The 25158-nt window shown below is 31.3% G+C and overlaps 2 protein-coding genes across 2 annotated transcripts in view; both read left to right on the top strand.

Moving 5' to 3' along the window:
• The first annotated feature begins 2135 nt into the window (after nt 1-2135).
• LOC135125539 (double-stranded RNA-specific editase Adar-like) lies at nt 2136-4015 on the top strand. The gene is made up of 5 exons (XM_064051201.1): nt 2136-2178; nt 2235-2459; nt 2515-2719; nt 2763-3714; nt 3774-4015. The coding sequence occupies exons 1-5, from the start codon at nt 2136-2138 to the stop codon at nt 3870-3872; spliced, it is 1524 nt and encodes a 507-aa protein (XP_063907271.1). The 3' UTR covers nt 3873-4015.
• A 15852-nt stretch (nt 4016-19867) lies between these two features.
• Nucleotides 19868-25158, top strand: part of LOC135124762 (short neuropeptide F) — a 38574-nt gene continuing 33283 nt past the window's right edge. Inside the window, exon 1 of the mRNA XM_064049979.1 lies at nt 19868-19973. The gene's annotated coding sequence lies outside the window, so the exon portion shown is untranslated. The remainder of the gene's footprint in view (nt 19974-25158) is intronic.

Raw genomic sequence — 25158 nt, 5'->3', positions numbered from 1 at the left:
ATTTTGGCCTATTTATATTTCGAAACATCGAAAAATTAAAAAATAAGTTGGAAAGTCGAAAATTTAAAAATTCCGAAAATTGAAATATAGAAGAACTGAAAACTCAAGAAATCGAAAAATCAAAAATTTTAAACATTGAAAAGTTGCAAAAATTGAGAAATCGAAACATAAAACAGTCGAAAAATTGAAAAATCGAAAGTTTGAAAAAAGAAAAATTGAAAATTCAAAAAGTAAAAGTCGTGAGATCGAAAAATCCAGAAGTCAAAAAATGGAAAAGTCGAAATACTAAAAAATCCCAAAACTAAAATATCGAAAAATTGAAAAAACCGAAAAATCACAAAATTGAACGAAATATCAAAAAAACTGAGAAATTAAAACATTGAAAAAAAAAGTCAAAAAAGCAAAGTCGAAAAATCGCAAGCTTAAAAAATCGAAAAATCAAGAACCTGAAAAATGGAAAACCGAAGAACTGAAAAATCGACACTTTGGGAAGTCGAGAATTGGGAAAATAAAAAAAAATACATTAATTGAGAAATCGGGAAACTGAAAATTCAGAAACGTCAAAATTTGAAAAATTAAAAAATATTGAACTGAAAAATGAAATTAATCTAAAAATCCAAAATTTAAAACACTGAAAAATTAAAATATCGTAAAATTGAAAAACGGTGAAATCAAAAAATCAAATTAATTGACATTCGAAGATCTAAAATTTAAAAATTCGAAAACTGAAGAATCAATAAATCGAGAAAGAGAAACTCGAAAATTAGAAAAATTGAAAAAACCGAAAAATCACAAAATTGAACGAAATATCCAAAAATCTGAGAAATTAAAACATTGAAAAAAAATGAAAAATTGAGAAATCGAAAAGTCAAAAAAGCAGAGTCGAAAAATCGCAAGCTTAAAAAATCGAAAAATCAAGAACCTGAAAAATTGAAAACCGAAGAACTGAAAAATCGACACTTTGGGAAGTCGAGAATTGGGAAAATAAAAAAAATAGATTAATTGAGAAATCGGGAAACTGAAAATTCAGAAACGTCAAAATTTGAAAAATTAAAAAATATTGAAGAACTGAAAAATGAAATTAATCTAAAAATCCAAAATTTAAAACACTGAAAAATTAAAATATCGTAAAATTGAAAAACGGTGAAATCAAAAAATCAAATTAATTGACATTCGAAGATCTAAAATTTAAAAATTCGAAAACTGAAGAATCAATAAATCAGAAAGAGAAACTCGAAAATTAGAAAAATTGAAAAAACCGAAAAATCACAAAATTGAACGAAATATCCAAAAATCTGAGAAATTAAAACATTGAAAAAAAAAATGAAAAATTGAGAAATCGAAAAGTCAAAAAAGCAAAGTCGAAAAATCGCAAGCTTAAAAAATCGAAAAATCAAGAACCTGAAAAATGGAAAACCGAAGAACTGAAAAATCGACACTTTGGAAAGTCGAGAATTGGGAAAATAAAAAAAATAGATTAATTGAGAAATCGGAAAACTGAAAATTCAGAAACGTCAAAATTTGAAAAATTAAAAAATATTGAAGAACTGAAAAATGAAATTAATCTAAAAATCTAAAATTTAAAACATTGAAAAATTAAAATATCGTAAAATTGAAAAACGGGGAAATCAAAAAATTAAATTAATTAACATTCGAAGATCTAAAATTTAAAAATCGAAAAACTGAAGAATCAATATCTCGAGAAAGAGAAACTCGAAAATTAGAACAAATGAAAAATTGAAAAATCGGATAATTCACAAATCGAAAAGCCAAAATTGTGATTAAAAATATGTAAAAATTAATACTGCGCTTTGTTAGTTCAAGAATTAATTCTTAGTTAAACTGTTATTATTAATAATAAGATATTCAAAGTTATATATGCTAAAGTGTTGATGACGTCGTCATAAAATGTTTTCTTTCTGTTTAAATACCCTAAGCTGTTACAAAATAAATAAAAAAGGCTTTTAATTACAACTTTTATTCTCTACAATTGTTAACTCTCTGTTCTAAAATAATTAGGGGAGCCACCAAATTTCCAAATTTCTATTTTTAGATGTGAAACCCCTGTGTTCAAATACAGTTCTACACCTGTATATATAGAGAGATAAAGCATTTTATATTTCAGTCGACTATCGATGCTTGAAGTGATAAAGTTATTATTTATCAGTATCACTATCAGTGAGTTGTAAATGAAAGTGTTTTAGTAGTTTTATCATTCATGACGTAATTTTCAGAAATGCACTTACAGTCATTCATAGAATCATTGTCTGATAAACTTGATTATTGTATTTCAAATGTGCTTGGAGAAATCGGGGAAATTAGATTTAAATTAGATCAGCTAGATGAATTAACTAAAACCTTAAAAGACTTAAAAAAATCGTTAAGTACAGTACGTTTAGAAAACGTTAACCAAAATAAATCCGAATGGTCTATAAAATCAACCACCGAGTGTGGTGATGGTAAGTATGACGGTATCATCTAATTCGAAAAAATATTTCTTAACACGAATTTCAGTCAACTTAAATCAGAAGCAAGAAATCATTGACGTACAAAAGGTAGAATGTATTGAGAAAGACAACAAACTTCGAAAAAACGGTAATAAACTTTTAAAGTCATCGTTGAACACAACACTAGCATTAATAAAAGAAAATGAAAAAACCGAGTCAACTTTCAAAACAAAGGTAGAAACGGACCAGGAAAAAGCCGACTACATTGAAAGGTGATTTTTCTTTGTTTAACTCTCCAAAATAAATTTCTGCTAGGCTTGTTTTAGAGAAGTTTAACTCCTTCCCAACCACAAATTTGCAAAACACGCAACATAAAATCATTGCTGGCATCGTCATGACTCGCCCATCTTCTGAGTTCGAAGTAATTTCGGTTGCAATGGGTACCAAATGCGTTCACAGCAAACACGTGTCTCAACTAGGCCTAACCCTAAACGACATGCACGCAGAAATAATAGCAAGAAGATCTCTGATCAACTATTTTTACGACCAGTTGGATTTGATCACAAAAAATGGACCAGAATCATCGATTTTCAATCCACGAAGTGACGGACCCGGATATAAGCTGAAAGACGGAATCGAGTTTCATTTGTATATCAGCACAGCACCATGTGGTCATGCGAGAATTTTTGCTAACGGATGCAAAAAATCAAACCTGCCGGCTAAACTTAGACTTAAAAATGCATGTGTAAGTGCACTAGCTTCTAAAGAAATCTCAGATTGTGATAACTTACCGACGATGTCGTGTTCGGACAAAATTTGCAAGTGGAACGTTGTGGGTCTTCAAGGGGCGCTTTTGTCTCATTTTGTCGAACCCGTTTATTTGAAGTCAATCATTATAGGAGGACAAATGGACACGATGCATTTGTATAGATCGGTTTGTGGGAGAATTCAAAACACGATTAAGAATCTTCCAGTTACGTACTCTTTAAATCGACCAATGTGTTTTTTGACAAGTGAAAAGATAATTCCTTCGGGTGGAAAATACCCCAATTTTTGTGTAATTTGGTGCACAGGTGAGGGAAGGCCAGAAGTGATAAGTACAAGAACTGGCAAATTAGAATCTTCTGCGAAATCAAAATATTGTAAACGACTCTTTATGGAGAGGTTTCTAGATTTGAGTGGTAGAATTTCAAGTATAAGTGGGACTGAAAGAAATAACATTCGTGGATTTTATGGTGAACTGAAGCAAGCAGCAACGTCGTATAAAGTAAGCAAAATGATTAAAAATTAGTAAATAAGACAGAAAAACACGAATTTACTTTTTAGGAAAGCAAAGAATGTTTATTAACGGCATTCAAGAAATCAGATTTAGGCAAATGGAGTGTGAAACCTGTCGATTTGGACCTTTTTAAACTTACATCGTGACAATGTTCTATGTGGAGCTTTATTTCTCAAATCAAATTGTTCTCTTTCGACATTTTTTATAATGATTATACCTACCTTCCCCAATGTTGTAATATTGTCATATTAAATATTAATTGGACAAATAAATAACACAGAAACTCGAACATTTAGTTACTTGAGTTTATACAAGGATTCTGATACTGTGGAGCCCACAAGAAATTTTTTAGTTGTACGAGTCACCAATGACATTATTATTGAATTTAAAAAAGTAATTTGAATTTACCTTACTTGCAATGGTGTGAAAAGCACATACGTGGGCGTAATTAAAACATAAATACAAACCAAAAACACGAAAAAGATAAATGAATAAACATTGTCCCTTCAACCAAACCGTAGTTTCTGGATAATTAATTTCACACACAGATGTTTTTACCGGACGCTGCGACTGGTATTCGTTGGAAAAACACAATTACTTGAAAATATATACTTATGTAATGGCGTTCTCTTTCATCTGAGGCTTAGAAAACTTTAGAAAAGAGTTCTAAACCGAGTAGGTTGACGTAACATTGGTTGCATACTTTCAGGAGTAGTTGTATGACTTTGACTCGGTCGTCTGTGAACAAAAATCATCCCTATTACCCCCGTTGATGAGAAGCGTAGTGAAGTTAATTAAATAAATGTTACTGTATGATCAAAATTGTTAACATAAAATTTAGCTGCCTTAAGGCATCTTCTCGAGTTCATCGGTTACCAATAACTTGAATTTTTTAGCAACAATCCTGCTAAGCCACAGGATTTCTGTTAATTTTGTAATTATAATGTTATGGAATTTACAAACAAAAATTTAAATACATCCCGAGAGATTCATCGGTCGTTTCATCTTGCTATTTAAATAATTATTTTTGTTCAAAAAATAAAAATTATTACAAAAACTATATACAATGAACTCTGCGTTTTGTGCTTTGTGTCACGAAATATTTGTAGCCAAAAGCGCATTGCAAAGTTCGTAATTAAATTCGCTATTCGAAGAATCTGGCAAATTTTGTATTAACAGTGTTTATCGAAAATAGGCGCGCCATTCTCGATACTAATTACTAATTATTAAAGACAGAAAAATTCAGAGACTAAGTTTGTGTGGTTCTTTATATAGCATAGAATAAAATTATCGAGCTTAGGACAAAACTCAAGATTCTTTCAAACTACTTCAAAAACAAAATACAAGTAGTCCCCGAGATTCTTTCAAATTGCTTCAAGACAAACCATCACGGAACGGGACTCCGAGATTATTTCAGATTACTTCAAAAACATGACAATGGAGACTCAAGATTCTTTCATACTACTTCAAAAACAAAACCGAAGAGGTCCACGAGAGCCTGATAACCTACTTCAAAAACCAGGCACAAGTGGTTCCCAGATCCTTTCAAACTACTTCAAAAACAAAACACAAGGAATCCCCGAGATTCTTCCAAACTGCTAAAAAACAGACAAAAGCGATCGCCGAGATCTTTCAAAATACCTCAAAAATGAAACAAAGGGGTCTCCGAAATTCTTTCAAACTACTTCAAAAACCAGATATGGGGTCATCGAGATTTTTTTAACTACATACTTCAAACATAAAACCCAAAGGATCTTCAAGATTCTTACAAATTAGTTAAAAAACAAGACTCCTGGACATTTTTTTTAACTGTGTACATACTTCAAACAAAGGGTCCTCGAGATTCTTTCAAATTAGTTAAAAAATAAGGCCCCCAGCAGCTTCCCAAGATTCTTTCAAACTACTTCAAAAACCTAGCACAAGTGGCTCCAGAGATTCTTTCAAATTGCTAAAAAGCAGAACAAAAGCGCTCCCCGAGATTCATTGAAAATACCTCAAGAAGAAAACAAAGGGATCTCCGATATTCTTTCAAACTACTTCAAAAACCAGGCACAATAAGTTTACGAGATTCTTTCACAGTATTTCAAAAACAAAATAAAAAGGGATCCTTGAGATTCTTTCAAACTACTTCAAAAATCGGGCACCAAGGGTTCCCCGAGATTGTTTCATACTACTTCAAAAACAGAACATAAGGAGTCCCTGAGATCCTTTTAAACTACTTCAAAAACCAGGCACAAATGGTTCACGCGATTCTTTCAAACTATAAAAAACAGAACAAAAAATAGTCCTGAGATTCTTTCAAACTACTTCAGAAACAAAACAAAAGCGGTCTTCGAGATTCTATCAAATTACGTCAAAAACAGGAGACTTTAAAACCTCTAGAATTTCTAGAATCTCTGGAATTTTTGTAATTTCTAGAATTCGTCGAATATTTAGAATCTCCATGATTTTTAGCATTTTCAGGATTTCCAAAACTTCTAGAATCTCTAAAACTCGAGAACGTCTAGAATGTTTAGAATCTCTAAAACTGCTAGAACCGCTGGACTCTAAAATTGTGTATTTCTTGGAATCTTTAACACCTCTATAATCCTTAGAATTTCTAGAATTTCTAATATTTAGAATCTCTAGAATCTGTAGAATCTTCAACACCTCCAAACCTCTAGAATTTCTAGAATCATTAGAAGTTCCAAAATTGCTGGAACACCTAAATTTTAAAACTATGGATTTCGTGAAACTTTTAGAATCTTTAGAATCTCTAAAATTCTTAGAACATTTAGAATCTTTGTAATTTCTAGAATTTCTCAAATATTTAGAAACTCCATGATCTTTAGCATTTTCAGGATATCCAGAACTCCTAGAATCTCTTAAACGTACAGAAATTCTAGAATCTCTAAAACGTCCAGAACTTCTAGAATCTTTAGAATCTCTAGAATTGCTAGAACCGCTGGACTCTAAAACTGTGTATTTCTTGGAATCTTTAGAATCTTTAACATCTCTATAATCCGTAGAATCTCTAGAATTTGTAATCTAGACTCTCTAGAATTTTTCGAATTTTTACAATCGCTAGAGCCTGTAGAATCTTCAACACATCCAAACCTCTAGAATTTCTAGAATTGCTGGAAGTTCCCGAAATTCTTTCAAATTACTTCAAAAACAAAATAAATAGGGCCCCGAAATTCTTTTAAACTACTCCAAAAACATAACATTTTTATTAAATAAGGGGTCCCGAGATTCTTTCACACTATTTAAAAAAAAAAGAAAAGAAGCTCCGAGATTCTTTCAAACTACTTCAAAAACCTTAAACAAGTATCCCCCGAGAGTCTTTCAAAAAGTTTCCGAGATTCTTCCACAGTACTTCAAAAACAAAACAAAAAGGGGTCCTTGAGATTCTTTCAAACTACTTCAAAAACAAACGACAAGTGGCCCCCGAGATTCTTTCAAACAACTTCAAAAACAAAAAACAAGGGATCTACGAGATTCTTTCAAACTATACATTCTTCAAAAACGTGATACAAGTGGTCCCCAAGATTCTTTCAAACTACTTCAAAAACCAGATATGGGGTCACCGAGATTTTTTTAACTACATACTTCAAACATAAAACCCAAAGGATCTTCAAGATTCTTACAAATTAGTTAAAAAAAACAAGACCCGCTGGAGATTTTATTAACTGTATACATACTTCAAACAAAGGGTCCTCGAGATTCTTTCAAATTAGTTAAAAAATAAGGCCCCCAGCAGCTTCCCAAGATTCTTTCAAACTACTTCAAAAACCTAGCACAAGTGGCTCCAGAGATTCTTTCAAATTGCTAAAAAGCAGAACAAATCGCTCCCCGAGATTCATTCAAAATACCTCAAAAAGAAAACAAATGGATCTCCGCTATTCTTTCAAACTACTTCAAAAACCAGGCACAATAAATTTCCGAGATTCTTTCACAGTATTTCAAAAACAAAATAAAAAGGGATCCTTGAGATTGTTTCAAACTACTTAAAAAATCAGGCACAAAAGGTTCCCCGAGATTGTTTCATACTACTTCAAAAACAGAACATAAGGAGTCCCCGAGATCCTTTTAAACTACTTCAAAAACCAGGCACAAATGTTTCCCGAGATTCTTTCAAACTAATAAAAAACAGAACAAAAAATATTCCTGAGATTCTTTCAAACTACTTCAGAAACAAAACAAAAGCGGTCTTCGAGATTCTTTCAAATTACGTCAAAAACAGGAGACTTTAAAACCTCTAGAATTTCCAGAATCTCTGGATTTTTTGTAATTTCTAGAATTTGTCGAATGTTTAGAATCTCTAAAACTCGAGAACCTCTATGCAGAATCTTTAGAATCTCTAAAATTGCTAAAACCGCTGGATTCTAAAATTGTGTATTTCTTGGAATCTTTAACATCTCTATAATCCGTAGAATTTCTAGAATTTCTAATCTTTAGACTCTGTAGAATTTTTCGAATCTTTAGGATTTTTAAAATCTGTAGGATTTTTAAAATCTGTAGGATCTTCAACACCTCCAAAGCTCTAGACTTTCTAGAATCATTAGAATTTCCAGAATTGCTGGAACACCTAAATTTTAAAACTATGGATTTCGTGAAACTTTTAGGATCTTTAGAATCTCAAGAATCTCTAGAATCCTTAAAACCTTTAGAATCTTTATAATCCAGAATCTTCAGCATCCCTATAATTTCCAGAACCTCTAGAATGGATAAAACCTTTAGAATATTTGTAATTTATAAAATTTCTCGAATATTTAGAATCTCCATGATCTTTAGCATTTTCAGGATGTCCAGAACTCCTAGAACCTCTAAAACCTCCAGAACTTCTAGAATCTTTAGAATTTCTAGAATTCCTAGAACCGCTGGACTATAAAACTGTGTATTTCTTGGAATCTTTAGAATCTTTAACATCTCTATAATCCGTAGAATCTCTAGAATTTCTAATCTAGACTCTCCAGAATTTTTCGAATTTTTAGAATCTCTAGAGACTGTAGAATCTTCAACACCTCCAAACCTCTAGAATTTCTAGAATTGCTGGAAGTTCCCGAAATTCTTTCAAATTACTTCAAAAACATAATAAAGAGGGCCCCGAAATTCTATTAAACTACTCCAAATACATAACATTTTTATTAAATAAGGGGTCCCGAGATTCTTTCACACTATTAAACAAAAAAAGAAAAGAAGCTCCGAGATTCTTTCAAACTACTTCAAAAACCTTAAACAAGTGTCCCCTGAGAATCTTTCAAAAAGTTTCCGAGATTCTTCCATAGTATTTCAAAAATAAAACAAAAAGGGGTCCTTGAAATTCTTTCAAACTACTTCAAAAATCAGGCAGAAAGGGTTGCCCGAGATTGTTTCAAACTACTTCAAAAACCAGGCACAAGTAGCCCCTGAGATTCTTTTGTACTGCTAAAAAACAGAACAAAAAATTCTTTCAAACTACTTCAGAAACAAAACAAAAACTGTCTCGGAGATTCTTTCAAGGTTCTTCAAAAACCTGCCACACGTGGCCCCCGAGATTCTTTCAAACTGCTAAAAACAGAACAAAAGCGAACCCCGAGATTCTTTCAAAATACCCCAAAAACAAAACATAGGGGTCTCCGAAATTCTTTCAAACTACTTCAAAAACCAGGCACAAGAAGTTTCCGAGATTCTTTCACAGTACTCCAAAAACAACACAGAAGGAGTTTCCGAGATTCTTTTACACTACTTCAAAAACAAAACAAAATAATTCCGTGAGATTTTTTCAAACTACTTCAAAAACCAGCGCCAAGTGGACCCCGAGATTCTTTCAAACTGCTGAAACACAGAACAAAAGCGATCCTCGAGCTTCATTCACACTACTTCAAAAACAAAAAAAAAGGGTTTCCGAGACGGTTTCAAACTACTACTTCAAAAATTAGTCATTAAGGGTTCCCGAGATTTTTTTATACTACTTCAAAAACAGAACATAAGGAGTCCCCGAGATCCTTTTAAACTACTTCAAAAACCAGGCACAAATGTTTCCCGAGATTCTTTCAAACTAATAAAAAACAGAACAAAAAATATTCCTGAGATTCTTTCAAACTACTTAAGAAACAAAACAAAAGCGGTCTTCGAGATTATTTCAAATTACTTCAAAAACAGGAGACTTTAAAACCTCTAGAATTTCTAGAATCTCCGGAATTTTTGTAATTTCTAGAATTTGTCGAATGTTTAGAATCTCCATGATCTTTAGCATTTTCAGGATTTCCAAAACTTCTAGAATCTCTAAAACTCGAGAACCTCTAGAATATTTAGAATCTCCAAAATTGCTAGAACCGCTGGACTCTAAAATTGTGCATTTCTTGAAGTCTTTAACATCTCTAGAAACCGTAGAATTTCTAGAATTTCTAATCTTTAAACTCTCTAAAATTTTTCGAATCTTTAGAGTCTCTAGAATTTGTAGAATCTTCAACACCTCCAAATCTCTAGAATTTCTAGAATCATTAGAAGTTCCAGAATTGCTGGAACACCTAAATTTTAAAACTATAGATTTCGTGAAACTTTTAGGATCTTTAGAATCTCAAGAATCTCCAAAATCTCAATAAACTTTAGAATTTTCTGAATTTTTGAAATTTCTAGAACTCCTTGGATCTTTAGACTCTCTAAAATACTTAGAACCTTTAGAATCTTTGTAATTTCTAGAATTTTTCTAATATTTAGAATCTCCATGATCTTTAGTATTTTCAGGATTTTCAAAACTCCTAGAATCTCTAAAACCTCCAGAACTTCTAGAATCTCTAAAACCTCCAGAATTTCTAGAATCTTAAGAATCTCTAGAATTGCTAGAACCGCTGGACTCTAAAACTGTGTATTTCTTGGAATCTTTAGAATCTTTAACATCTCTATAATCGGTAGAATCTCTTGAATTTCTAACCAAGACTCACTAGAATTTTTCGAATTTTTAGAATCGCTAGAGCCTGTAGAATCTTCAACACATCCAAACCTCTAGAATTTCTAGAATTGCTGGAAGTTCCCGAAATTTTTTCAAATTACTTCAAAAACAAAATAAAGAGGGCCCCGAAATTCTTTTAAACTACTCCAAAAACATAACATTTTTATTAAATAAGGGGCCCCGAGATTCTTTCACACTATTTAAAAATAAAAGAAAAGAAGCTCCGAGATTCTTTCAAACTACTTCAAAAACCTTAAACAAATGTCCCCCGAGAGTCTTTCAAAAAGTTTCCGAGATTCTTCCATAGTATTTCAAAAACAAAACAAAAAGGGATCCTTGAAATTCTTTCAAACTACTTCAAAAATCAGGCAGAAAGGGTTGCCCGAGATTGTTTCATACTACTTCAAAACAAAACAGAAGAGGTCCGCGAGATCCTTTTAAACTACTTCAAAAACCAGGCGCAAATGTTTCCCGAGATTCTTTCAAACTAATAAAAAACAGAAGAAAAAATATTCCTGAGATTCTTTCAAACTACTTCAGAAACAAAACGAAAGCGGTCTTCGAGATTCTTTCAAATTACGTCAAAAACAGGAGACTTTAAAACCTCTAGAATTTCTAGAATCTCGGGAATTTTTGTAATTTCTAGAATTCGTCGAATATTTAGAATCTCCATGATTTTTAGCATTGTCAGGATTTCTAAAACTTCTAGAATCTCTAAAACTCGAGAACCTCTAGAATGTTTAGAATCTCTAAAACTGCTAGAACCGCTGGACTCTGAAATTGTGTATTTCTTGGATTCTTTAACATCTCTATAATCCGTAGAATTTCTAGAATTTCTAATATTTAGAATCTCTAGAATCTGTAGAATGTTCAACACCTCCAAACCTCTAGAATTTCTAGAATCATTAGAAGTTCCAAAATTGCTGGAACACCTAAATTTTAAAACTATGGATTTCGTGAAACTTTTAGAATCTTTAGAATCTCTAAAATTCTTAGAACATTTAGAATCTTTGTAATTTCTAGAATTTCTCAAATATTTAGAAACTCCATGATCTTTAGCATTTTCAGGATATCCAGAACTCCTAGAATCTCTTAAACGTACAGAAATTCTAGAATCTCTAAAACGTCCAGAACTTCTAGAATCTTTAGAATCTCTAGAATTGCTAGAACCGCTGGACTCTAAAACTGTGTATTTCTTGGAATCTTTAGAATCTTTAACATCTCTATAATCCGTAGAATCTCTAGAATTTGTAATCTAGACTCTCTAGAATTTTTCGAATTTTTACAATCGCTAGAGCCTGTAGAATCTTCAACACCTCCAAACCTCTAGAATTTCTAGAATTGCTGGAAGTTCCCAAAATTCTTTCAAATTATTTCAAAAACAAAATAAAGAGGGCCCCGAAATTCTTTTAAACTACTCCAAAAACATAACATTTTTATTAAATAAGGGGCCCCGAGATTCTTTCACACTATTTAAAAAAAAAAAGAAAAGAAGCTCTGAGATTCTTTCAAACTACTTCAAAAACCAGGCACAAATGTTTCCCGAGATTCTTTCAAACTAATAAAAAACAGAACAAACAATATTCCTGAGATTCTTTCAAAAAGTTTCCGATTTTTCCACAGTATTTCAAAAACAAAACAAAAATGGATCCTTGAGATTCTTTCAAACCACTTCAAAAATCAGGCACAAAGGGTTCTCCGAGATTGTTTCATACTACTTCAAAAAGAAGACATAAGGAGTCCCCGAGATCCTTTTAAACTACTTCAAAAACCAGGCATGAATGTTTCCCGAGATTCTTTCAAACTAATAAAAAGCAGAACAAAAAATATTCCTGAGATTCTTTCAAACTACTTCAGAAACAAAACAAAAGCGGTCTTCGAGATTCTTTCAAATTACTTCAAAAACAGGAGACTTTAAAACCTCTACAATTTCTAGAACCTCTGGAATTTTTGAAATTTCTAGAACTCCTTGAATCTTTAGACTCTCTAAAATCCTTAGAACCTTTAGAATCTTTGTAATTTCTAAAATTTCTCGAATATTTAGAATCTCCATGATCTTTAGAATCTCTAGAATTGCTAGAACCGCTGGACTCTAAAACTGTGTATTTCTTGGAATCTTTAGAATCTTTAACATCTCTATAATTCGTAGAATCTCTAGAATTTCTAATCTAGACTCCCTAGAATTTTTATTAGATAAGGGGTCCCTAGATTCTTTCACACTATTTCAAAAAAAAAAAGAAAAGAATCTCTGAGATTCTTTCAAAATACATACTTCAAAAACCTTAAACAAGTTCCCCCGAGAGTCTTTCAAAAAGTTTCCGAGATTCTTCCACAGTACTTCAAAAACAAAATAAAAAGGGGTCCTTGAGATTCTTTCAAACTACTTCAAAATTCAGGCAGAAGAGATCCGCGAGATTGTTTCATACTACTTCAAAAACAAAACAGAAGGGGTCCCCGAGATCCTTTTAAACTACTTTAAATACCAGGCACAAGTGGTCCCCGACATTATTTTACACTACTTCAAAAACAAAACAAAATCAGTCTCCGAGATTCTTTCAAATTACTTCAAAATTTCGTTTTCGATATTCATAATAGCTTGCTTAAAACATTTTTAAATTTGAGTTTTTGACGTAACTGTCAAATTAGCCACCGTGACTGATGTAGGATTCAGTGTCATTCATCTAGTGTATGTTTGGTTGCATACATTTTCTGGACATCAATATTTTTCTCGTTTGAGGAAGACTGAGTTTTGACTTCATCAAATGTTTATAATAATTTGAATTGTACTGAAGCTTTCGAATTTTATAAGGTAGGTTCTTTCAGACATACTACCGTTTTTGTAACAGTGGTAGTGACAGTTATTACATCGACATTGTTTTCTCTATTATAAAAAAAAAATTACATGCAAAAGCACATTTTACATTGAGCATTTAATAATGCTGGTTATGTAACTTCAAAACAAGATGTGTTTGAAATGAAAGCGCTGTGAAGTCAAATATAACACAGAAAAATTTTATATTGGACGTTTTATTACAAACGGTATACATGTAGCATCTACACCGTCTATAACAGATCTAACACTAAGAAGAAATTTAATGACGCATGATGCCAAATATGGATTTATTATTTTGACCAAGTACAACCTACGCCGAGTCCGAATGAAAGCTAAAATATGATTCATCAGTGATCTTTCACTAAACGCAAAAACAAATCTCGAAAATCTCCACACCTCAGTTTAACACAAATAGTCGATGATTTATGACCATTTTGCTAATTTTTACTCCAATTCTGAAATACAAATTATCGAGAAATAATTTGCTTCTGTTCAACTAACTACAACACAAATTGAACCAAATACCCCACTTTCCACCTATCATATAGAATACCAATCTATGCAAATAATCGCCAAACCATATTTCACCCGATTACTCACCCATGTAAAGTTAAGCCCCTGATTTATTACCGTCTACAAAATCATCAGCAAACAGTCGTCACAATCCTGAAATAACGCAACTTAAAAGTTTGACGTTAATATCACCAGGATATTAATTAAATTAGTCCGAATCGATTCCAGCGTTAAAACAGGTGCAGTCGGCAGTTATTAGGTGAATGTGACAATTACTTAAAGATTTGCCGTTGGAGTTTATTAACTGAGGGATGAAAAGAGGTGGACGTTTCAATGCCGCCTAATACGCGTATGTAAAAGCCCGTTTTGTTGATTCTGTGTTCGAGTGGTGGAGAAAATAGAATTTCAATGGTGGTTAATCAAATGGAGTTTGTTAATTGAATGATCTGCAATAATGGCCACTCGTTGATGAACTACTTGAGTTTTTTCGTATTTACATATTCATGGCGGAAATTCGATTGAATGAAAATGAGCGCTGAAGAGGGCAAATAATTTTTGGGGATTTGGGCGATTTGGAGATGGTTAGGAACGAACAAACTTCCAGAGAAAGTTTAACAGAGCTTTTTATTTAAGTTGGAAGTGTTTGCTGTTCGAATAGGTCACGTTTTAATATACCTTCATTTTATATATTTTAATTATATTTTACTGACGTCGTCTGTTTCGGAGAAAAGAAATGTTTGTTGTTTAGTTAAATATTTATTCGAGCGAAATAGCATACCACATAAGGTCAGTTAGTGGGAGGACCTTACTAATTTTGGGTTTTATTATATTACGGGGATAATAGCTAATATTTTTCCTATAAAAAGATCCCAACTAATTACTGTTGCAACATTTAATTAAAATTATTTAAAATTAAAAACACTTTTTCTTCAATGATTTATTTTTTGAAAAAAAAAAAGTAAATGTTACTAGAAAATTCATGTTCATCCAATTCCCCTGTACTCCACGCCAGACCAAATGTAAATAGTTAACAGAGTGAGTTTTCGTAACATAATGCGTTCGAATCAAAGGCAGTGGCGAAGTATATATGTCAAGATTATGCACGTACGCTAATGAATTCAGAAAATCAAACTCTACAAGATTTTCTAAATTATATTTTTATTTAGGAGCGAGGGAAATTCTGTCGAAAAAAAGTTGTATAAACTAAATTACTAGGCATAATAAAAACCAATTAAATTTTATAAAATAACATATTCCTATACTTGTGGTCCATGAATCTGCTTTGAGTTATCACGTTGGCATCTAGATTTGCGCACATACGAAAACGCAGATTCTGGGTTCTATCGCCTTATCCCGATTTTTTGCGCTATATATTTTTTTAACTTGTCATAAAAAATCAAATTTGATAATTTTTTGGACAAGCGGAATTTGTTGTACTGTAATTCATGGGCGAGCAAACTTCTGTCTAAATAATTCAGACAAATTTTTGGTTTTTCTTATATACAGGGTGGAAAGAAAAAAAAGTAAAAATAAAAGATTGTCCTGTTTTTCAGTCGTATCATTCAACTTAATATTTTTAAATAGACCATGTTTTATATCTTGGCTTTATAACTATGCTTTAGTTTGATGCGATGTTGCCACGTTATTCCAGTTTTCCTAAATTTTTTTAGCAACGCTAGAGTTTATTAAAAAAATCTCAATCGGATCCGTCTGCTTTGTTGTGGTATTAATTAAACTAAAATTTAATACACCGAGTATTTATAAAAATCTAAAACTTTCCAATTCTCAAATGTCGATATTTCACGTTTTTCAAATATAACACCCTGTATTCTATCACTGCAATTTAATCCATTTTTTGTTTTCTTTGTTTCGATATGTCGTTGTGTCTTGTAAAAACTAGAGAAACTATTAACTATAGATATAGAAAATACTTAACAAAAAAAAAAAAAAATTAGGGTGAAAACTGAAATATTGATATTTGAATGTTGTAAAGTTTCCGATTTTTTACAAACCCTCTATATATTAAAATTTTATGTAATGGATACCACAATGAAACATAAACCTCTGACATCTCTCTATAAAATATTGGAACACAGATCTTAAAAGTAACATTACTTAAAAAAATCAGGAATATTGGCAACGTCGCATTGGATTTTCGAAAATATCGTATAATCTAGAGAGAGGCGGATGGGAATATGTAAAAATCTATAGTGTGTTCTATTAAAAAAAAAACTAAGTTATATGCTATGCTTCAAAAACGAAACACTCTGTATTTTTCTATTTCTAATGATTAATGAAATATCGACGACCGAAGGCATAGTAACTCACCCTGTATATAACAGGTTTGCAATTTTCAGTAGAATTCACTTTGGAAACATCGTATTTTCTTAAGTTATTTTTGCATTAAATATGAGTCAGTTTTTCTGAAGTTTTTGTTTTTGTTTTTTTATATTTCTGCTATTTTGAATAAATTTCATAGTTACCTATTACTATTTTTTTTCTTCTTTTAAAATATTGTACACTAAATATATGACATTTTCGTTTCAAAATACAAAATACAGGGTGAGTCACTGAGAGTCCGTTGTTCGATATTTCATTAATTATTATTAGAAACAGAAAAAAGTCAACGACCAAAGTTGCACTACATACTGTTTTCTTTTTAAGACGCAACACACAACTTAGTTTTTTAAATAAATAAATAAAACACCCTATATATCTTAATTTTCTTGAAATTCGAATAACTAGGATTATTTTTAAAATCTGTGTTACAACATTTTGTACAGAGATAAAGAAAAGTATGCGCTTTGTTGTGGTATAAATCAAATTAATTTTTCACATACAGAGTGTTTATAAAAAATGTTTTATTTAATTACTATAGGTTTTAAATTTCGATATTTCGGTTTTTTCAATTAATAGAATACCCTATATTTGATTGCTGCATCTCATTTTATTTTTTATTTAGGACAAAAGATAGAGAAATAAAATACAGAGTGTTCCCTGAAAAATCGATATTTGAAAATTGTTAAGTTTTATTTTTATAAACACTCTGTATATTAAAATTTTATGTAATGGATACCACAATGTATTGTAATGTAAATCTTAAATGTAACATTACTTAAAAAATTCAGGAAAATTGGAAAAACGTGGCAACGTAGCATTGGCATTTCGGAAATAAATTTGGTCATATAACCTAGATAGAAGCTAATAAGGATATGTAAAAAGATATAGGGTGTTCTATTTAAAAAACTAAGTTATGTGCTATACTTCAAAAATGAAACACTCAGTATAGTCTATTTTTCAAATTAGGATTCGACGTTGCCATTTTCTTGAAATTTTTTGTAAATGGAAGTGATCACAAAAATTCACAGCAGGGTTATTTTTAAAATCTGTTATGGTATAAATGAAAAAAATAGAGAAATAAAATACAGGGTGTTCCATTTGAAAAAACTGAAACATCGATATTTGAAACGTGTAAAGTATAAGATATAATATATATAAAAGATACCAATGAAGCATCAACCTCTGACATCTCTCCATGAAATATTGTAACCCAAATCTTAAAAATACCATTACTTAAAAAATGTAAGGAAATTGAAAAAAGGTGGCAACGTCGCATTTGCATTTCGGAAATAAATTTGATCATATAAATTAGGGAGAGACTAATGAGAATATATAAAAAGATATAGGGTGTTCTATTTAAAAAAAACGTAGTATGTGCTATGCCTCAAAAACGGAACACTCTGTATAGTTGAAAATAATTTTAATATACGCTACTCAAAAAGCGTACACTGAGTTATGGTTTTTTCTAATTCTAATAAGATATTGACGACCTCACGCTTAATGACTCACCGTGTATATAACAGATTTGCAATACTGAGTAGAAGTCTACTTGAAAAAGTTTTTTTTTTAATATTTGTTCTATTTTGAATCAATTTCATAATTACTTATTACTATTTTTTCCTCTTTTATAATATGTGTATACTAAATATGACATTTTCGTTTCAAAATGCAATACAATATACAGGGTGAGTCACTAAGCGGCGTTTCTCGATATCTCATTACATATTAGAAATAGAAAAAAATCGATGACCAAAGTTGTACTACAGAGTGTTTTGTTTACTTACTTTTTGAAAATAAAACACCCTATATATCTTTACATATTTTGATTGACTTCAACTTCGGCTATAAAACCGTAGTCTATGTTTAAGATTAGAATTCGACGTTGCCTCGTTATCCCAATTTTCTTGAAATTTTTTGGTAATGGAAGTGATCACAAAAAAAATCACAATAGGGTTATTTTTAAAATCCGTGTCACAAAATTTTGTAGAGATATAAAGAAAAGTGCGCGCTTTATTGTGGTATAAATGAGATTAAATTTTCGTATACAGAGTGTTTATAAAAAAAAAATTATTATTACAAGTTTCAAATATCGCAATTTCAGTTTTTTCAATTAGAACACCCTAGATTTTGTGACTGCATCGTATTCTACGTTTTATTGTTGAAGAATGAAGACTAAAAATAAACTAAGATACAGTAATAAAATACAGGGTGTTCCATTTGAAAAAACTGAAACATCGATATTTGACAACGTCGCATCGGAATTTCAAAAGTAAGCTGTGGTTGTAACGATTAAGAAAAGGTCAATCAAAATAGTAAAAATATATAGACGTTTCAATTAAAAAACTACGTCGTGATACGCCTTGAAAATGGAACACTCTGTATAGTTAAAAATAATTTAAGAGAATTAAAGAATCAGATATGAAATAATAACTAAATTTTGTTTCTAAAAGCCAACCCATTCAAATTTTGTATACATATATTTTATATTATATACTGTGTATATTCTGGATCTGTGATATTTGGTGGAAGAATTCGACTTTAAAACGACTATATTTTCTTAAGTTATAATGACCTTTGCATAAGCTTTTCTGGAACTTTCGGTGTTTTTTTTATAATATCAAAAGTTTTTAAATTTGTTTGTAAAAGTCAACCTATCCAAAAAAGCCCTTTGCGTTGTCCATGAATTAATTAAATTCTCGTTATTAATTCTTTATTAGATTATTTCCTTATTGCTTACGAACTTGAGACAAAGTTTCACGGAAAACTCTGGGTAAATATAAATTGAAAACTCCTTTTTTAATAAAATAAAAATTGTTATTGTCATTGTTGAAACTTAAGCTGGAATTTGTTCGAAAATTTGTTAAATAAATAAAACGCAATTTAAGATCCGCATTGGAAAAATACAACGTTATTTTAAATTCTCCAACAAATTATAAACCACTGAAAATACGTTGTTTTTAAAAAACATAATCAGCTCGAAGCAAAATTTAATACAACTTTCAGAAAAAGTTTATGAAACGATGAAAGCAACTTCGAATGTTTAAATTTTCCTCAATTGCTTTTACTAAGAACGCGTTGAAAATTACCAGCGGGACCTTTTGTGGGATCTTTCATAATTTATGCATAGGGTTAAGGGGGCTCCAAATATCCTCCTAATCCAAACAGAGCTCCAACCCAAGTATTTAATAATTCCGCGAAATTCCCCAAAATTCCATTTTCATTTCACTTATGAATTTTTGAACACAGGAGTCCGCATGCAAAAGTTTGTCGCAAAAATCGTGCCACCTTTCCCCATTCGAAATAAGACTCAAAGTAAATCCTCCCACCCGCCGCCACATCCAATTTTCTATTAATTTTTTCCTCGAAGCAAACAAGTCTGGCGTACGTGTGAAGTAGCTCACGTCCCGAAATGATTCTAATAGAAAACAACATCTCTGAATTAAAAATGAGCCAACGTGTTAGTTAGACTTTTTGATAGGACATCGCAAGGATAAAGGACGGCCAACGCAAGCGCACCCTCGTCGGCGCTAAAACTGATTGCCGAACTTAGCTATATAAAGGATAACGCGGGGTTATTATCATTCTTCAACTGGTGGTGTCTTCTCCAGCACAGGTGTCACCGGTGGCTGCAGACTCGACTCGTCCAAAGTAAGTCACTTTGTCAAAGACCAACTGTAATTTGTGTTGTTTTTGCCCGACGTTTAACCACTCGAGCGAATTTTCACCGGTTTTGTCTTTGTCGCCGAAAGGGTAAAGCCTTCTAAAAATAGGGGCTGGAAAGTAAATGTGTGTGTGGAACTTGAAAGAACCCGAATGAGGGGTTTTATTAGCAAAAATCGATTGGTTCGGGTTAATTTTGTGTGGCGATTTAGGGGTGGAGGATGTAAATTTTGCTACAACAAATTTTAATGACTAGTTTTTTTTTTTTTTGGTCGAACGAAATTTATTTTATTTGAATTATGAATGTAAATATGCTTGCATTGTGTTAGTGCTGAAAATGTTTGCTTAGTATAAATTCTTGAATGAAGTATCCTCTTTCCAATTGTTTTGTTTTGATTGCATATTCTTAAAAACAAACATTGGGTTGAAAATTGACTACGAATTTAAATTCTTGGGATAATGTGCGTGCAGCGAGATGGTTTTTCTGCTATTTACTTCCTGACTGCGGGGTTAATTATTCACGAGGGAAGACTTCATTTTGTTGTTTTATTAAAAGCTGAACTGTGGAGTTTTTTGTGACATGGTCACATTTTTCGAAATTTAAATTTATTTTTGACGAATTTTTCAAAAATTCATTGTTTACCGGAACGAAGTAATTTAATCATAAGTTTTCAGCTAGCGGGCAACCAATTAACTAAACAAATAAAGCGTCAACATTTATTAACATATGTAGAAAAATAATTGAAAATTGGCTATTTACTGTTCATCCAACGTCCCATCGATTAAGCAAATATTTATATTATATCAAAAATAAAAAATTCTTCCATTTAGTAATGATTAAAAAAAATATTACTAATAGTAAAATAGCCGAGGATTTGGGAAGAAAGTTTCATTTTGGCCTCTATTAATTACACAGCGAAAATTTGTGTAAAAGATGTGTTGTTGTTACTAAACTGAGAAAATTAATTGGTCTTAAAACGAAGCTTTTAATTAATCGCAGAGGGTTGTTTTCATGTTTTGGTATTAAATTTATAGGGATTTTATAAATTTTACGCTTTGCTTTATCATCACTGATCCGTTGAAATGATTATAAACGTATTATTGGATAATAAAATTTACATTACACATTTTACTTCACGTAAAAGAAAAAATACATCAAAATTAGTGTAAAAAATATACACAAAAAATAAATAGTGGTAAAAATCGCGAATAAAAGATTTTTTTCTTTCTATAAATGATATTAAATATCTCTGTACCTACTATGTATCTGTACCGATCTAAAAACAACTTCCCTAGTAGGCCGTGCAAATTATTTTTAAAATAATAAAGTGTGTAAAATACGAGGAGTGTTAAATTGTAATATTAGTAAAACTTTGACCTAAAATTATATGCAGACAACAAATAATTTATATTAAAACTCGCAAATAAAGATTTTTTCTTTCTATATATTTTTTTTAATATCTCTGTATCTACTATATATTCGAAAAATAACTCCTCTAGTAGGCCGTGCAATTTATTTTTAAAATAATTATGTTGGCATTGCAGCTATTTGACTTTTTATGTCAAACTCAACGAGGAACGCATTGGTGTTGCCAACATCATTATTTTAAAAATAAATTGTAAATTATCACTATTTCGGTTCATCCTATGTCATAATATTATTCCAAAATCTTTTCTATCTAGTTGGAAGAAAATGTAGAAATACATTTTTTTTTAAGATATTAAGATGGACAATGGGAATAAAAAATATTTAGTTGTCTGTATATTACAACAAATGTAAAACTGCACCCCATTGACTATCGCTCGATCGACTTCCAGGGGGTAAACGCTTAAATTATTTCACGACATATGAGGCAACTTATTGTCGAAATAAGTCTACACATACTAAGAAAAAGGGAAAAATGTAGATAAAAGTAATCACAATTGAGACAGGGTGGGTGGGCGGGGTTTATATTTTGCCTTTTTTTTTGTTAATATGTATACATAGTATTCTCTGAAAAACACGATGCTCATTTTTAATTTTTTGTAAAGAAATAAGTATTTTACAGTCAATCTTGACAATTTAAATTTAAATTTACAGTCAATCTTCGTCCCCTTGGTTGACGGCGAATAAAAGAAATCATTACAATTGAGTTAGGGGGGGTGGGTGGGCTTACATTTTGTCATTTTGTTTTAATATGTGTAGACTTCTTTTCATAACACGAAATATAAAACATGTTTAAAATGGAACATTTGTAAAAGGAAATATCGATTTTGCAATACATGCAAAATCTATGTTTCCTTTGGAAAAACCATTTTCACCATGTTTTAAGTTTCTTCTTATCAAAAGATAGTTGTGTATATTAAGAAAAAAAAGGCAAAATATAAGCCCCGCCCACCCACCCTATCTCGATTCTGATGATTTTTTTATTCGTCGTTAAGCTGAGGGGCGAAACTGAATTGTAAAATTCTTATTTTTTTACAAGAAATTACCATGTGAAATACGTTCTTAAGTAATCGTGTTATACGAAGAAAACTAAACGTATTAATTAAAAAAGAAAGCCAAAGATAAGCTCCACCCATCCGGCTCGATCTCAACCGTGATGAATTTTTCATTCGTTGTCAGACCGAGGGGCGGAGCGTAATTGCAAAATAGATATTTCCCTATACAAATTTACCATTTTAAATATGTTTTAAGTTTCTTGTACTGAAAAGATGACTACACATGTTAAGAAAGCAAGGCAAAATGTAGCCCCGCCCACCCCCCCTATCTCAATTGTGATGATTTTTTTAATTGCAAAATCCATATTTTCTTGAAAAAAAAAATACCATTTTAAACGTGTTTTAAGTTTATAAAAATTAAAAAACATTACAATTAAGATGGGGCCGGTGGAAGGGGTTTATATTTTGCCTTTTTTTCTTGATATGTACACATAGTATTCTATGAACAACACGATACTCATTTTTAATTTTTTGTAAAGAAACAAGTATTTTGCAGTTAATATTCGTTCCGTTGGTTGAGGGCGAATAAAAAAAATCATTACAATCGAGACAGGGCGGGTGGGCGGGCTTACATTTTGCCTTTTTGTTTTAATATCTGCAGACTTATTTTTACATCAAACTTAAAACATGTTTAAAATGGAAAATTTGTATAAGGAAATATAGATTTTGCAATAGGCTCCGTCCCATGCTTGCAAAATCTATGTTTTATTTGCAAAAACCATTTTAACCATGTTTTAAGTTGTTTGTTATGAAAAGATGGCTGTGTATATTAAGAAAAAAAAGGCAAAATATAAGCCCCGCCCACCCACCCTATCTCGATTCTGATGATTTTTTTTATTCGTTGTTAAGCTGAGGGGCGAAGCTGAATTGTAAAATTCTTGTTTTTCTACGAGAAATTACCATGTGACATACGTTCTTAAGTAATCGTGTTATACGAAGAAAACTAAATGTACGATCTCATCCTTGATGAATTTTTCATTTGTTGTCAGACCAATAGGCGGAGCGTAATTGTAAAATCGATATTTCCCTATACAAATTTATCATTTTAAACATGTTTCAAGTTTCCTGTTTGAAAAGATGACTACACATGTTAAGAAAGCAAGGCAAAATGTAAGCCCCGCCCACCCACCCTGTCTCGATTGTGATGATTTTTTTATTCGTTGTGAGCCAAGAAATAAAAAACATGTTCTTGAGGATCGTGTTATTCAAAGAGTACTATGTATACTAAGAAAAAAACTAAGCCAAAGATTAAGCCCCACCCATTCCTACCCTGATCTAAATAGTAATGCAGTTTTCATTCGTTGGTAGACCTAGAGGCGGAGCCTAATTGCAAAATCCATATTTCCTCACAAAAATTTATCATTTTAAACGTGTTTTAAGTTTCTAAGAATTAAAGAAAGATTACAATCGGGATGGGGTGGGTGGGCGGGGTATATATTTTGTCTTTTTTTCTTAATATGTACAGATAGTATTTTTTGAACAACACGATACTCATTTTAAATTTTTTGTAAAGAAATAAGTATTTTGCAATTAATATTAGTTCCGTTGGTTGACGGCGAATAAAAAAAATCATTACAATTGAGACAGGGTGGGTGGGCGGGGTTTATACTTTGTATGGTTTTTCTTAATATGTATACATAGTAATCTTTGAACAACACGATACTCATTTTTAATTTTTTGTAAAGAAATAAGTATTTTGCAGTTCATTTTCGTCCCCTTGGTTGACGGCGAATACAAAAAATCGTTACAATTGAGACAGGGCGGGTGGGCGGGCTCACATTTTATCTTTTTGTTTTAATACATGTGTGTAGACTTTTTTTCAGAACATGAAACTTAAAACATCTATTAAAATCTGTTTCCTTGCAAAAACCATTTTAACCATATTTTAAGTTTCTTGTTATGGAAAGATGGCTGTGTACATTAAGAAAAAAAAGGCAAAATATATGCCCCGCCCACCTGCCCTGTCCCAATTGTGATGATTTTTTTTTATTCATCGTAAACCTAGGGGCGGAGCTTAATTGTAAAATTGTTGTTTTTCTACGAGAAATTACCACGTGAATATGTTCTTAAGTAATCGTCTTGTACAAAGAAAACTAAATGTATTGATCAAAAAAGGAAAACCAAAAGAGAAGTTTCTGGTTGCGAAAAGATGACTGCACATATTAAGAAAACAAGGAAGAATGTAAGCCCCGCCCACCCGCCCTGTCTCAATTGTGATGAATTTTTCATTCGGTGTCAGACCGAGGGGCGGAGCCTAATTGCAAAATCGATACTTTCCTACAAAAATTGATCATTTTAAACATGTTTTACAGCTCTTTAAAATATGAGCGTTGTGGTGAGCAGGTGATTAAATGGCTTAATACTAGTGGACCTCATTACTACTTCAGTGGATTTTGGGTCTCCCGTCTCGATCTTTTTTGTATGTTTTTATGATCATGATTATAAACGTATTATTAAATAGTAAAAATCTGCACTTCAAGTTCAGATCAGTTAGGAGGGTTAAATTGTAAATTATAAACATTATTTCACGTCAAAGAAACAAAAATACATCAAAACTGATAAAACTTTGACCAAAAAATACGGACAAAAAATAAATAGTAGTAGAAATTGCGAATAAAAGATTTGTTTTTCTATAAATTATTTTTTTAAATATTTCTGTGTATACTATGTATTTCAAAAATATTAAGTTTAA

This window comes from Zophobas morio, unplaced genomic scaffold, assembly GCF_036711695.1.
Source record: "Zophobas morio isolate AGI-343-1 ecotype UQ-CSIRO unplaced genomic scaffold, CSIRO_AGI_Zmor_V1 ptg000008l, whole genome shotgun sequence".
NCBI lineage: Eukaryota > Metazoa > Arthropoda > Insecta > Coleoptera > Tenebrionidae > Zophobas > Zophobas morio.
The sequence above is the reverse complement of the archived record's forward strand: the minus strand, read 5'-3'. Positions and strand labels throughout refer to the sequence as shown.

Bases quoted from the DNA above. Each gene is read 5' to 3' on its own strand.
- LOC135125539 (XM_064051201.1), top strand. From the start codon at position 2,136: ATGCTTGAAGTGATAAAGTTATTATTTATCAGTATCACTATCA. The intron at 2,720-2,762 runs GTGATTTTTCTT...AATTTCTGCTAG, and splicing joins AAAGCCGACTACATTGAAAG to GCTTGTTTTAGAGAAGTTTA. The intron at 3,715-3,773 runs GTAAGCAAAATG...TTTACTTTTTAG, and splicing joins AAGCAGCAACGTCGTATAAA to GAAAGCAAAGAATGTTTATT.